Source organism: Trachinotus anak, unplaced genomic scaffold, assembly GCF_046630095.1.
Source record: "Trachinotus anak isolate AG129_WGS33_773 ecotype Australia unplaced genomic scaffold, CSIRO_AGI_Tana_v1 ptg000033l, whole genome shotgun sequence".
Classification (NCBI taxonomy): Eukaryota; Metazoa; Chordata; class Actinopteri; order Carangiformes; family Carangidae; genus Trachinotus; species Trachinotus anak.
The window spans coordinates 8939091-8954434 of record NW_027273884.1 but is presented as its reverse complement, the minus strand read 5'-3'; the positions used below and the strand labels follow the sequence as shown (position 1 = coordinate 8954434).

Below are 15344 nucleotides of genomic sequence, written 5' to 3'. Positions count from 1 at the left end.
ATGTATGTAGAAATCCTGTGGCAATCCATCCAACAGTTGTTTAAGTCGTTTTACTTAAAACCACAAGTGTGATCTTCACGGTGAAAGTCAGGAGATCACCAAATCAGAGGGATACATCATCTGAACCATGAATATCTACACCTACATTTGTGCCCATCACTCCATTAGGTTAGACAGACCACAGTTAAAACACACAGACCTACTGTGGCACTAGAGGAAGAGTCAGTAAAGTTTCATGGTCTAAGAACCATGAATGTCAACAGTGGCTGTTGAGATATTTCTGTCTGGAACAGAGAAGTGGACTTATGAACCGACAGACCCACAGTGGAGTTCCCATGAGGGCTTTGGTTAAACAGGAAGTATAATGTAATGATGAATCAGTGAATGAACTGCTGATTCCACTGAGTCTGTGTTTGTTAATAAATCTGCATCATGAAAACTCCACCTGATCAGTTACCAGCAGTTTCTGTTCTTACTGATTTCTGAGCCGATTTGAAGATGTTTTTCCTGAATGGATAAATTCTTACTCACAACCTTCTCTCTCCCGTGATTCAGAGTGTGTGTTTGATTTCTGTGTTCTGATTTGATGGAATTATGACTCTGAGAGGAAGTGAACTTTGACCCAAATTACATTGAATACTTGATTGTTATTAAATGTTAATGGCTAAAATCTTTGAAACAGTGAAACAATGTAAGATTTTGAAGAAAAATCAATGTGTTGTTCTAATGTATTCCTAATATATTTATATATTACTAATATATTTAAAATAAATTCAGAGAAAGGAAATGATGACAAATGAATAAAATGCTCCACGACTTAGTACATTCAGGAGTTTTCCTGCTACAGCGCCTCACTTGATCTGGTGTCATAAAGGACAAAAAAATCCTGAAATAAATAATTGAATGCAGAAAAAATTTCAAAATAAATACATTTTAGTAATGAAAAATGCTATTCTGTATTTATTTATTTATGTATTTCCACATTTATCTATTTTTGCATTTCTGCATTTATTTTATTATTTAATTATTTCTACGTTTATTCATTTACATATATGTGCCTTTTTAGATGTATTTCTGTACTTATTTTGTATTTATACATTATTTAATTAATTATTATTAATTATTAATTATTTATTTATTTCTACATTTATTCATTTACTTCTGTGTTTATTTATTTATTTCTACATTAACATATTTATGTATTTGTAGATTGTTTCATGAGTTTATTTTTGTATTTCTACATTTCTATATTTAATTATATATATATTTCTATTTTTTATTTTTTTATTTTTTTGTCTGTATGTTAATAAGGTTGGTGGTCTTACCTTAGTCAGTGCGATTGATGGGATGGATCTACTACTACTGCGTTGACTTTACTATGATGTATTTCATTATTTATTTCTGCACTGACTTATTGATTGATACTTGTGCAATTTTTTGTCCTTCATATGGAATGACCTGCTCATGGTGGTCAGGAGTAAGGCAGCTGGTGTTAAGTAGTAAAATAATACAAACTGTGAATTAACTGATGTTAGTGAGTCATTTCACTGACTCTTTTCTACTGTTAGCCAACATTTTACTACAAAACATTTTATAATAACAATGTTTCATCACCAAAGTAAAACAAGTAAATACTGAGTATCCAGAGGACATGTTGTTGAGTGTTTGTGATCCCATTCCACTCACTGTCAGCCAAGTTGTAAATGTTGACGTCTTTAAAGCAACTGACTCATGAAAATCTAAGGAAATTAAAGGATATTTAGTCATCCCATTTATGGTCAGTGGAGGCTGTTCAACAAAAGCTTCAACACAGCTCTCAAACTGGTGTTAGGGTTAAGACCAGGTCAGTGTTGGGAGTAGCTGAATTTACCTTGATGCTAACACAAACAATATGCTGCTGAAGAAAGTGTAACAGAGGACTGTACTGACCTCAGGACCAGAGACTCTGGAGAAGCCACTTTCACTGTCTCCCTCTGAGAAAGAGCCTGATTCATCACTGGAGTTGCCACCACTGGCACCAAAGCCCCGTTCACTTTTGATCTTGGTGCAACCCTGAGAGAAGACCACCTCTCCACTGTGGGGGTTCCTCTGCTCCATCACTCCAGCCAGGCTCTGAGACAGTCCAGAGATGGAGCCTGAGTGTGGGGATGAGGAGAAGTCAAACTGGGGCAAACTGGAAGGGGAACTACTACTCCCTGCATCCTCTGGGTATGACAATGATGAACGGGAACTGGAGGTCTGGTTCCGAGGCTCGAAGGGAGGCGGAGAGTGGGCTAATGTCTTGATGGGAACAGGGCAGCTGGTGGTAAGACATGACTGAGGAGAGGAAAGAGGTTCGACCTGTGTCAGGGTGGAGACTTTTTCTCTGAACTTCTCATCGATGTAAGAACGGGCCAACATTTGTTGCTCGCCAGCTGCTGAGGAGAAAATGACGCTGCGTCTGTCGAGCTCCCCCTCATGTTTAGAGGAAGAAGCTTTGGACACTGGCCTCTCCATGTTCCCACCAATACAAGTCAGCGCTGGTATTACATCTGCAATCCCAGTCTTGAGGTCCACTTGTCCGACAGGTTCCCTCTTACCCCTCTGCCTGTCTTTGACCAGTTCCCTGTAGTGGTCAAGGGACAGTCTGTTGGTGAGCAGCTGCTGGATGGTGGTGCTAGGCACGCCGCTGAGATCCAGGCCACCTCTCTGGAGGTAGGATCGCAGACAGGAAGAGGGTGAGCCTCGGCTTGGTGAGTGCTCAGCTGCTACTGGAACCCCTTCCACCTCTAGCTCCATCTCCAGTACTTCCTCGGTACACAGCTCTGGGTTGCAACCATTGCTTTCATCTCCTTCCTCAAACACGAAGGGTTCCTCTTTGATTCTGGAGGGTGTCAGTAGAGTTTGTGGACCAGCACCGTTGTCTGCAAGCTGCAAGCTTGCAGGGCTGACTGAGGTATGATTGGCCAAAATGACATCATCACTGGCATGATGGTTTTCTCCATTGAGCTTGCTGTCACAGATCTGGTAGTGATACTTCCTGTATTTAGGACATTGGGGAAGGTCAGTGGGAAGTTGCGTAGTGCTTGCTACATGATGCCGCGTGTCTGCAGAATCATCCACGGATGTCGTCTCAGAAAACACTGTGTCCTTGGCTGTGATGTCATCATCGTAGTCCACCTTGCCGTTACTGCCATGTCGGCTGTCATTTCGTAGCTGCTCTTGAAGGAACCGAAAGCAAGAGTCCTCCAAATTGTGAACACCCAGGAAGTCAGCACACAGGATGACGTCATGGATGTTCTCCCGACTTAAAACCAGCTTGGCTGTGTAGGCAAACTGGAGCAGTGGAGCAAAACCCTTGGCTGTCACCTGTAGAGGAGAACACAGAACATTTCATGTGAGATGAAAAAAAAAGTTTTTTATTATCAGTTAGTATTAGTATCATTAAAAAGGTTCCTATTTTGTAAATGTCTTAAGTCTGACTTGAATCAAATCATGTGACTCAAGTCTTCCACCTCGGCACATATAATATATATTATAATTATTATATATTAATATTATATCTCCTTCCTTAGTTTGCCTTAGTCATGGATTTTTCCTTGATTATGCATTAGGTAGATACAGGAGACTTTCCTGTAACAAACAAGTCCATCGTCACCTGTACTGTGAGTTAGCCTGTGCTTCTCATGTTCACAACCTTCAGTTATGCTACGTATGCACTCACCCAACGGTCCAGTGGTTACAACGCAAATCAACAGCAGCAGACGAATGCAGAGGCATCAGGACCTGTACAGCAGAGCTATCGCACTGCTAGGATATTACATGGAGCAAGTAATACTCAGACAACTCCACCTCCTTATGTAGCTCAGAAAGGTACAGTTCCCATCATCTTACAACCTCACAGGACGTCGTAGTCTTCCTGTTCTTATCATTAGTGTCTGTCCTGACCTCTGCCAGCTTCCTCCTGAAGAAACAAAGACTTGGATCCTTAGCAACAACCACTGCTGGTGATGTGGTCATGCTGCCAGAGCAAACCACTGAGAAACTCTGTCCAACACATAGGGATAAACACCCGTATACTGCATGAAGCTAACCAAAGAAAGGCACTTTCAAGAATTTCTTATCTAATGCAATCAAGCTGCAGTTCCAAGGTTCTCCTCAAAGTGATGAAGGTGATGTTGCACTATAGAGGAAGAGACCTGGAGTCATCAGCCATCACTAATGATGGCTCCCATCTACTGAAGCAGAAATCTTTGTCCTGAGGACTGTTATGGAAAAGAAGAAGTTGTCCCTCAATAATTCTTCTGCCTCAACTCTACAGAAGACATTTGAGATGAATGATGCCTTCATCTTCATTTGGCTGAGAAAAGTTATCCTGCTCAGGTTTTTCCACACCAGTCCACACAACCACAACAACAAGGCACCAACTTCTATTTTATCTGTAAAGTTTATATTCTGGTCAGAATATTTCAGGACTCTAGCAGATGATGGTAAAATAAGAACAATATTATGTGTTACATTACTGACCTTATGGGAATTTAAGGAAGAGATGATGAGCTGGAAATGGGAGAAACTGAATTTTACCCCACAATCAACCAGTCATCTTTATTCATCTCTGGTTTATTCATCTGACTGTCGATCCTTTGGCTTGTTCCTCCTCTCCCACCCTCATCCCTCACCTCCCCTGCTTCCATCTTGTTCATTACATCCAGCATGGCTATTACATGTTCATATGGGTGTGTGTTGCTGTATGTTTACTGTATATAGCTGTGTATGCATGTGTGTACATGAAAATGTGTGTGGTGTGGATGTAAGCCTATTTTCAGCTAGCATCAGCAGATACTGCCTCCTGTGCAGAGAGAAGCTCCAGTCATACTTATGAGAAGCAGCAGGGACAGATGGGAGTGATCAGTGACTACGACTGATCATTAACATATCATCAACATTATATCAACATTAATTTATCATATATATTCTGTATCATCTTGAAGTATTGAAACTCAAAACTACATTTTTTTTTGAAAGGGAGGAGGAGAGTGGAATTGCGGTAAAATCAATTCCAATGAGTCACGAGGATGATGTAGCTCAATTAAACCAATATCAAACTGATTTAAATGACTGTCCTTTGTGAGAATTGAGAGTTTACAAGGTCCAAAACAGGAGAACCAATCAACATTCACTTTTATTTCACTTCCTCTGTTAGAGCATAACTTCGCCACAAAATACACAAGGTTTCCATGCAGTTATGAGAAAGCAGTCAACGGGACAAATTTGTCTCTTGAAGGTAAAATGACTGTTATTACAGCAATGGCACAAATAAGGAGATAAGCTAGCACAGATGCCTGTTGTGACTGACTGACTAGCCTACAGCAGCTAGCGTGCCAGGTACAGTCGTTTGCTGATTAACCTCCGGGGTAGTTCCTACATCACCCAGCCTCTAAAACCACTGTGCTACTTACTGGTGTGACCAGGCCTTAAAGTTCAGGGTGTCAGACGTGGGGTTGTGTGAGGTGCTGATCTATAGTCAGTGTTTTACCTGCAGTAGATTCAGATCAGTTTAGAGAAGCAGCAGGAGCTGAGTGAGGAGCTACTGTTCAAGCCACTTAAAAAATACCCACAGAAAAAAAAGCTAATATCAGTTGAAGTGTACACTTTATTTTGAATATTTTCACTTTATCTGCCATCAAATAGCCCTTTACTGTGGAACTACAGTTTTTCAACCGGTTAACTACTGTATTCCTACGTACAGCCTGGTGTAGTCATACAGTAGTTCAACGGTTCACAAACTGTAGTTAGCTTAGCTTAGGTTTTTCTGTGGGCATTTTTAAAATGCAAAGATTTGCTTCAGTTTCCTGCTTTGTGCATGAATTGGAAATTAAGAATAAGTAGTTAAGCAGCTGGTGAAGACAGTTTTATTAATTAATATTGAACATGTTCGTGTGTTTACAGCCTGCAGTTCAATAATCATAGATGTCCCCATAGGGGGAGTTCAATAATGCTAAAACATGTGAACAGCTACCTGGAAAACAAGAACCTTGAAAATGATATTTGCCATTTTACAAGAACCAAGAATACAATGCAGTACGACGTCCTTAGTCCTGAAAATACTAAACTTCACAGCTACATTTGTTTCTCTCTCTGAGCGACTGCAGGCTCAGTTATTTATGAGCAGGTGGACAGAAGAAAGGAGGAGGAATGTGAAGCCATGTTTAGAGTCATTAGGGGATAGAGTCTGATTTGTGAAGTGGTCCAGGCCACTGCCAGTTGTTACTGTATGAGGTGGAGTCACAGAGACACATTAATCAATATGACAGATCTGGAGCATTATAAGGTAACACCAGCCGCGGGGACCAGGAGCTGTTCCCTGATCAGCCCCAGTGGTTAATGGAAGCAGCAGTAACTGACAGGGCGATGGCATTAATATTCATGCCACAAAGATTTTCATAAACAGATCCATTTGTGTCAACCCTGCTGTTTCCATCCATGTGCCCTCCCTTCTCTTTAACCTTATTTATCTGAGGAAGGTCAAGGTCTCTCAGCTCCTCTTGCCCCTGCTTTACATGCATACTGGCCCGAGTCCAGCTGGGTCTAAAGTTAATAACTGGGTCCTGGTAGAATCCATTCCTGTTGTGTCAGGTCTGTGTCAAACCAGTTTGTCTAAACCCAGGTGGATGTGAGCAGACTGCAGCAGCTCTGAGTGGTGGTGACGTGTTTTTTTCTGCTGTAGCAGTTCATGATTCTCCACCTGCTGTAGCACCTGTTGTAGCAGGTGGAGAATCATGACACCCTGGTCTCCACCTGTTTTCATCTCTTCCAGTCCAGGACCAGGTTAAATCAACCTCTGGTTCTTTTCAGATCAGGTCTCTCTTAATGAATCCTGATCTAGGCCTGTCCAGTTCAGGTAGGTTCTTCTTCGGTCTCCAGGTCCATCAACACCTCCACCCCACCACAACTCACAAGAGACAGACTCAGAATCAAAGTCAGAGCTCAGTCTGAGATATTCTATGGGCCAAACCCCAAAAACACTGGCTCCTGTTGGTTTTACTGTCTTTAGACACATTTCCCACAGTAAACTAACCCTCACCCATTTCTGTCTGACTTAGGGGCTGCAAGAACAGAAGGATGTGGTCTCTGCCCTGAAGGAAGCCCTAATCTGTCTTTAGTAAAACAGGCTCTCTGTTCTGAGGCTTTGACCTCAGCAGGTTAATCTTTACTTAGTTAAAGTTCTCCTGTAACAAAGATATTTTATATGACCTCAGACCACTTCCCGTGGAAGGTGCTGGCGTGTTGTCATCGTGGCTCTTTACCTTGTCTGGCAGGTTGATGATGGGCTCTGCTTCGCCGGGTGACGTGTTGTGCCCCAGGAGGGCTTGTAGGAAGTAGCGGCTACTGGCAGCGAGGACGGCCCTGTGCGCTCGCACCTCCCTACCCTCCACCAGCACGGTCACGTCGCAGAGGATGCCCTGCCGCCGCTGCTCTTCCAGGCTCAACAGCACGTTGGTGCAGTGAACCTTAGATTCATACACATACATGGGCACAGCCGCCTCACCGTCCTGCTCCTCGCCCGCCAACATCACTCCCTCTGGAACTCTGCACAGGAAAAAGACAGAGAGGAAGGATATCACGTCAGCCTGATACATGGGTACACTCCTCACTGTGTTCAGTTTCTGTAGAGATACTCGAGGAACTCTTTGAATCTTATTAGACTGTCTAAAGAGAAGTGTTTCAACAAGATATGAACAATACAAAGAGAGTCTGTCTGTCTGTCTGTCTGTCTGTGTGTCTGACCATGTTTCTGTCTCTCTGTCTGTCTGTCTGTCTGGTGCCATAAAATAAAGTATATACTGAGCCTTAAAACCAGCCATCAGGACTTCTGGAACTTTGTGATGTCACAACAAAGCAGTCACTGCCCTCAGCCATACTCCAAGCCCCGCCCACCTGGACCCACCATCCAATCTTGCAGGATTTGGTTTCTCTGAGTGCTGAAATCTTCTGTATTTTTATTGGATCACGAAGAAAACAGTCAGCAAATCAGAAGAGAGGTTCAGAGCCTCTCTTCTGATTTGCTGACTGGCCTATTGTTACTAGAGCTCCAGAGAGAAGCCTGAGAGAGGAGATGTAAAACTACACTGAGATGGTTTTTGGTTCTTAAAATTGTTGATTTGTGTTGATCTCCATCTGCTGATGGAGATCAACACCTCAGATAAAACACTGCAGAAGTTAAAATATGGAGCTTTAATGTCAGTGAAGTAGTTTCATACAACTGAGACCTTGTTTCAGGGAAAGAGCAAAAAAGCAAACAGGGTTTGAGGAACTCTAGCTCTAAATATGGCTGTATCATAAATATACATGTAGAACTACGATGTATGATTCCCAGCCTAACCCTGATAACAGTGAGAGATTGTCTTGAAGTTTACTGAATACGGTTTAAAGATCTTTCCTGTAGAGACACCACAGTGATGAGCTTTAAGCTTCACTTGGTTCCTGACAGGTCTCTTTTCCCTCAACAAGGACACAACAGTGCATTTAACTGTTCACTGCAGGGTTTATTGTTGCGAATTGTAATATGTTGTATGATAAGTGTGTTTCTGTTGATAGATATTGAAGAAGTACATATAGATATAAAGCAGCTCTCCACACTGATTCCTGCAGCTCTATCCAGGGGCTTTTCATTGTGTTTCATTTCAATGCTGCAGAACACAAAGCCCCAACACAGACAGCTGAGCATGCAGTCTGTCTGTCTCATCAGCCATGGGCTCGCTCTGTGTATGTGTGTGTGTGTATATGTGTATATGTGTGTGTGTGTGTGTGTGTGTGTGTGTATGTGTGTGTGTCTGCAGGCAGAGAGGGGGCTGCTTTCTGCTGATTCATGGCTTTAGAATAAGCAGCACCCAGCACTGGGGGCTTGCTGAAGTAGTGTTCTGGCTTTTCTCCCTGTGGCCCAGGGGCCAATCATCTCAGCAGTGTAGATCATCTCCTGCTTCCCCTCAGGAGCACTTCAGGCTCCGACCATTCTCTCCTGGTTTTTCATGATCCCTGCAAATTGTTCATGACCACTGTTTTCCTGCTGCCCTGCTCTGTTCAGCTGCTGAGAGAGAAAACAAAAGAAAGAGGAAACCACATTCATGAACACTGCTCTTTGTGTCTCCTCATCTACTGTACTCCTCAGACAAGTTGCTAAGATGAATTCACTGTTAGTGTATCACACCCTACTGTACTAACCACTAACTGTCCAGTGCTAACTGTTTATAGCCACAGTCCGGACTCAAGGTCTGACCAAAAGTAACAACACTTTCATGGAGCTGCAGAAATTAATCTTTAACATTATCATCAACCAGAGTGTTTGCCAGGAGGATGTTCTACCTGATACAGGCCCTGGATATAAAGTGTGGTGACCACAATCACAATCTGTGGCATCATCTTATTAAAGCTCCACACAGTCTAAAGGTAGATGTATCAAAGCCTCAGTCTACAGAGAAATGCACAAAGCCTGTATTCAGAAACTGAGCCTTAAAACCAGCTGTCAGGACTTCTGGAACTTTGTGATGTCACAACAAAGCAGTCACGGCTCTCAGCCCTGCCCCAACCGCCCACCTGGACCCATCATCCATAATTTTTTGTTGTTGTTTTAACCATGCTGTATTAATCACACAAGAACAAGAGTTCATTCTATCACTGAGTTAGTAAGATACAAGACAAGAGACCAACACATCACTGCACAAGCTTCACAGAGATTGACATTACAGACCAACAAATATTGAATATTTTAGTCTGAATTTGACCGTCTGAGCTCATTTCAGTGCTGACTGGCCATTGCCATTTGCATTTACCAGTGAGTTTTACCAAGCTACAGTGGTAGGTTACAGTCTGTTAGTTTCTGATTGGCCTGGCCATGCATCAAACAGAAAACAGTCAGCCAGTCAGAGGAGAGGCATGGATGATTTTTTTGGTTCTTAAAACCACTAATATATCTTCTTATGGATATCAACACACTGGAGAAGTTAATATATGGACTTTTAAGAAGAAGAGTCCACAGCAGAAATCTGGGCAGTGACTGTAGATACAGTATCTGGCTCTTGACCAAAGTGTCATCATCATCATCATCATCATCCTCATCATCGTCATTAGGAAACACTGGGAGTACAGTGCACAACAGTCACTGGAAGAACACACAGGGTCAGACGCTGATTTCTAAAATAAAAGATATTGTTTTAAAATGATAATGGGTGACAGGAAACATCATTTACAGCTGAACTGGACCAGTAACATGATAACTGTAGAGGCTCTGCAGTCAGTATCCAACACCATTATATCAAAATCCTTTCCCCATTTCTCACTTTCAATCAGCAGAGTCTGATGTATGAAGCTGTGTTTCTCTTGTTTTTGCTGTTTTCCTTCCTTCCGACCGCGCTGGGTTAAGTGTTCAGAGACAGTTGAGGGGCTTTGGTAAACAAGATGTTGCCAGTGGTTTCATCATCTTGTTGGCGCTGAGCTTTAATATGTGAAGAGGGGATGGCATGTTTAAGCATCAGACAGGCTGACAGGAGCAAAGTGATATCCATAATCCCTGAACTGTAAAAACTGTAAAAAAAAAAAAAGAAAAAAAAAAAGGGTAGAATAACCTGGTAAAGAACTGGAGCTGTAGATACAGTCCACTCAGTGGTCACTTTATTAGGAGCATCTCACTAACTAACTCTGGTGTTTCTGGTTGATGACTGAAATCAGGTCTGTGTCTAACAGCAGCTCAAGACATTTTCAGGCTTGATTCTCTGACATCAAATCAGTCAGTAAATCCCTCAGTCCTGATTTCTTAAAGCTTCTCCATCTGTTAAAAAAGGCAGGTTGCTAACAAGTGTCTAAATGAGACGACAGAGGTTGTCGGGGACATTAAATGTCATCAGTCCAACCTCACCCTGATCATTTTCAGACAGTCCCTAAGAATCACCCAAAGGACCCATGTCCTCTGAGAACTGTCTCTGTGCTAGAGGTAAAACATTTCACTTAACGCCTGCACCTAAAAGCTCAGGATCACAATGTGACCCAGTCAGATCCTCTGAAACCTGGACCTGGACACAAAACCAGAAACTCACAGTCAACAGACAAAACCCCAGTGAGGCAGAGCAGCAGGAGGTCCCTCCTGTTCAAGCACTGCCAGTATGTCCCATAATGCACCTCTCCACGGCCGCTCAGCACTTTATCCTCATTATTCAGTTGCTCTGTTAGCCTACATTCAACCCGGGAGACCCATCAATCACACACACATCTGAGGCCATTCAAACCCCTAAGACACACACACACACACATACACATACACAGTTACACCTATCATTGTGGGGACTCACCATTGACATAATGTATTAACCAGCCCCTCACCCCAACCTTAACCATCCCAACTGAGTGACCAACTCCAACCCTCCAACCAAGTCTGGGTCCCCACAAAGCTATTGGACCCCACAAATATAGTGAAACAAGCCCACACACACACACACACACAAACACACACACACACACACGGTGCATCCCAGCAGGCAGTGTAAAAACATCCAGGAGTGAATTATTCATCACAGAGCAGCAGAGCCCAGGGTCAGACAGGGAGCTTCCCCCGGAGCTACAGCTACACACAAATATTAATTAACAAACACTAATAATTCACAAATTCCACTCTGTGTGTGTGTGTGTGTGTGTGTACACTTCACTGTATTACTATGGCCTACTTTCCTCCACCCTTTCCTGCCACATCCTCTGCCCTGATTATGTCTTCTGTTCCTCTGATGGTGTCTGTGGGGTATTCTGAGCGCAGCTAATTCCATCAGTACAACAAAAGACTCATGTTCACCACTCCCTCCTCCCCAACACCAGCCATTATACTCTGTCACTTCTCCTCTTCTCATTTCTTTATTCCATCACAGCAAAGCTATCATCAATCAAACACATCCTGTATGTTTTCACAGTAAATGTACATGAGGAAGGGGTGTGGAAGATGAAACTTGTGCAGGAAATGTTGAGTTTGAATGAGTGCAGCAGAGGGGTAAGTACATGTGGAAATGTACCTTAGACAACAAGTAAACACAGAGGTAGCATTGAGTTTGCTTTAATCAGGTAAGACTACACATTAGAAACATGATCTAAAGGGAAATAACGGCCTTAGACTCTCCTGACTACCACAGTCTGCAACGTTTGAACAGATCTGATCATAAGCCAAACACAAAACTGTATCCTGTTAAAGTACAGTACTAAAAATGTAGAATAACCACCTAATCCTCTAGCCAGTCCTCCAACCAGTCCTCCAGCCAGTCTTCCAGCCAATCCTCTGACTAGTCCTCCAGTCAATCTTCCAACCAGTCCTCCAGTCCTCCGACAAGTACTCCGACCAGTTCTCCAACCAGTCCTCAGACCACTCCTCCCATCTAAACAACCTTTTACCCTCTGATACGACCCACAGCAGTGTCTCCTGAAATAGCGCCCCTATGGCAACAGGCATATCGGACCTTGGTTGTCATTGTTACAATAATAAACACATGGTTTGTACTAAGAGCGGTGTACCTTCCTTCGTCACCATGGTTACTATAATATCGGTCATGTCTTGGTTGGGTTTAGGTAAAGATGGTGATTTGGGTTAAAATAAGTACTTCTTCAACATTAGATGATCTTTGTTGTCATGGTTACAATAATAACAACAAACGGTCATGGATCATAGAAACAACATAAACTGCTACTTTCACATGGGAATCCACCCCAACCTCCTGATTTGGACTTCGTCGCATTTCCCTTTGTTCCTGTCATCATTACTACGACCACTAGATGTCTAAAGTTTGCTAACATTAGCGAACATTAGCCACCATAGCTACTGGTGGTACCAGCACCACATGTTTATTGAATGTTTTGAATTGAGAAATGTTTTGTTGGTTTGTATGTAGATCAAAATGTCATTTCTTAGTCAGTCTTGTTTTAGCTGCAGCTGATCAGCTGTGTGCTGACACTTTTAACCCTGGTGAGAAGATTTCAGTATCTAACAGGACTGAATGAAAACACCCACCTACAATCATCCATGGTTTTCTATGTAAGGCTACTCCACAGTGTGGGCTTGTTGAAATACACCATTTCCCCTGTTTCATCTGTAAAGAGGCAATTTAACTAATTCACTGCCCAGACTTCTTCTGTCTGCATGGCTCTTCTAGTGTGTGCTACAAATGTCAGCTGACTATTAGATAGATAAAATAATTTATTAATCTGATGGGAAATTCAGAAGCATAAGAAGTACGAGCCTCAAAGACTTGCTGCCACTCTGCATCATTCGAATAATAATGACATCATCATGTTGTCCCTCTTCTGCAGTGGTTTAATGGCACCATCTGGATAATTAGTGACACCTACTGTTGATCGCGATGTGTCCAACTCCTCATTTGTTTGGAGACTTGTCTGATGACAACACCGACCTGCTGAGGTTTAAACAAAGTACTGAACAAACTGACATGTTGAGGATGGAAATTCAGGGATCATCAAAATTTCACATTTCGTCCAGATTTCATGTCAAGTGATTCAGTAGTTGTTGGGATATTATGCTCATCTCAACCTCATGGTGGCGCCAGAGGAGACATCAGATCAGGAGTCCACACAAAGAAACACTGAAACTTTATCTCAGGAAGAAACTTCCTCAGATCGACTCACAGCTAAAGATAGTGCTCAGTCCGGGCTACGTTACTGGGGCCCTCCCTCGGGACTTCCTGAGCTGCGGAAATACACCGCCATGACATCAGCGTCTCCCATTCAACAATGAAGCTTTGTTGAGAGAGCCGCTCTGGGGAAGCTCTCACTTGCACTGTGGTTATTGAGATCCTGACAAATGACCTCTGAGGTCATTGGCAGCAGTGTTTGCTCATTTGCTCAGCCTCCTTCAGCCTCTATAACTCATCCTGCCTATGTCAAGTGGAATTGGATTTAGTGTGAATGAAACCCCTTCATCCCTCAGCACACAGCCGCTGGAGCCATGTGTCAGACGAGGGCTGTGTATGTGTGTGAAGGGCAAGTGGCCTGTTGTAGGAGAAAGGGATCAGAGGCAGTGAATGGACAGCTGGGGCCTGGACGATGGACATGTAACATTCATGGAAGAATGACATATGTGCTGGTATGAGCAGGGAGGGGTGTGTGTGTGTGTGTGTGTGTGTGTGTGTTTATTCAGCGATTAAGTTACAATCTATAGATGCTGAATAGCTGACCTAGGTATTTGTCTCTCATGCCTTCTCACTCTCCATCAATATCTTCACCTTTCATCCTCTAAGTGCAACCACACACACACACACACACACAGTGTCGCAGACTGCTCATGTGGCTCAAGTAACACTCATGCAGAGCACTTGCAGTTCTAATCTGCTTCCATCAGGAAACCATTTGTATCCTGAGAGGAGCAGTTCTCTCCTAATATGTTCAGATAAATCAAACTGAGACATTTAACATTTAACTTCAGACTGAAAACCACACAACAACACTGAGACTGGCTGATTCTGCAAAACTTGGATTATGCTCAATGCTTTTATCATTATTATTATTATTATTATTATTATTATTATGCCAGGGTTTTGAAACAAACTTGCTTGCTTTGAACACTACCTGTGTGGTGAAGTACAGTTTAAAGTAGGTTAGAGAATGGTCGTGGTTATAGGTTGGTGGTCACATAGAGAAGGTCTGAGGAGAAGTGTACAAAAAGGAAGAGAACAGGCAAATAACCCACTTGACTAGTGGAACGAAACAGTGGGTCAGAATTGAAGTGAGTCTGTAAACTATGATGGAGGTTTACAGCAGACAGTTTGGTTAATTCATTAATTCTTTTTGTTTTTAAGTTCCTGATCAAGTTCTTTTGGCCACGATATGTTTCTGACACACTGATATAATGGCTACAAGTCTCTGAATTTGGCATTTCTTATCTTTCATTATCTACTTAAAGATCCATCTAGTCTAAAGGTAGATGTTCATGTGTTTTTTGATTATAAAGTAGGTCTAGGTTCTATATTAATACTGTGAAAGTATCAAAGCCTCAGTCCACAGAGAAATGCACACAGCCTGTATTCAGAAACTGAGCCTTAAAACCAGCCGTCAGGACTTCTGGAACTTTGTGATGTCACAACAAAGCAGTCACCGCCCTCAGCCCTGCCCCAAGTCTGCCCACCTGGACCCACCATCCAACCTTGCAAGATTTGGTTCACCTGAAATCAGTCAGCCAATCAGAATAGAGGCTCTGAGCCACTCTTTTGATTGGCTGTTCAAAACTATGTACAGATACTAGATACTACAGATCAAGACACTCCTGAGATATCAAGACCAAAAAAAACATGATTTGTGAGATCACTGTTCTTTGAGTCCTAGTGAAC

General features: G+C 42.6%; 1 protein-coding gene across 1 annotated transcript in view; it reads right to left on the bottom strand.

The window, feature by feature from the left end:
* Positions 1-15344, bottom strand: part of LOC139614050 (transcription regulator protein BACH2-like) — a 50383-nt gene that overhangs the window by 18901 nt on the left and 16138 nt on the right. The window contains exons 2-3 of the mRNA XM_071471146.1: positions 7287-7569; positions 1930-3348 (exon numbers count right to left, since the gene is read on the bottom strand). Coding sequence (XP_071327247.1) covers positions 1930-3348; positions 7287-7553 — 1686 coding nt within the window. The 5' untranslated portion in view covers positions 7554-7569. The remainder of the gene's footprint in view (positions 1-1929; positions 3349-7286; positions 7570-15344) is intronic.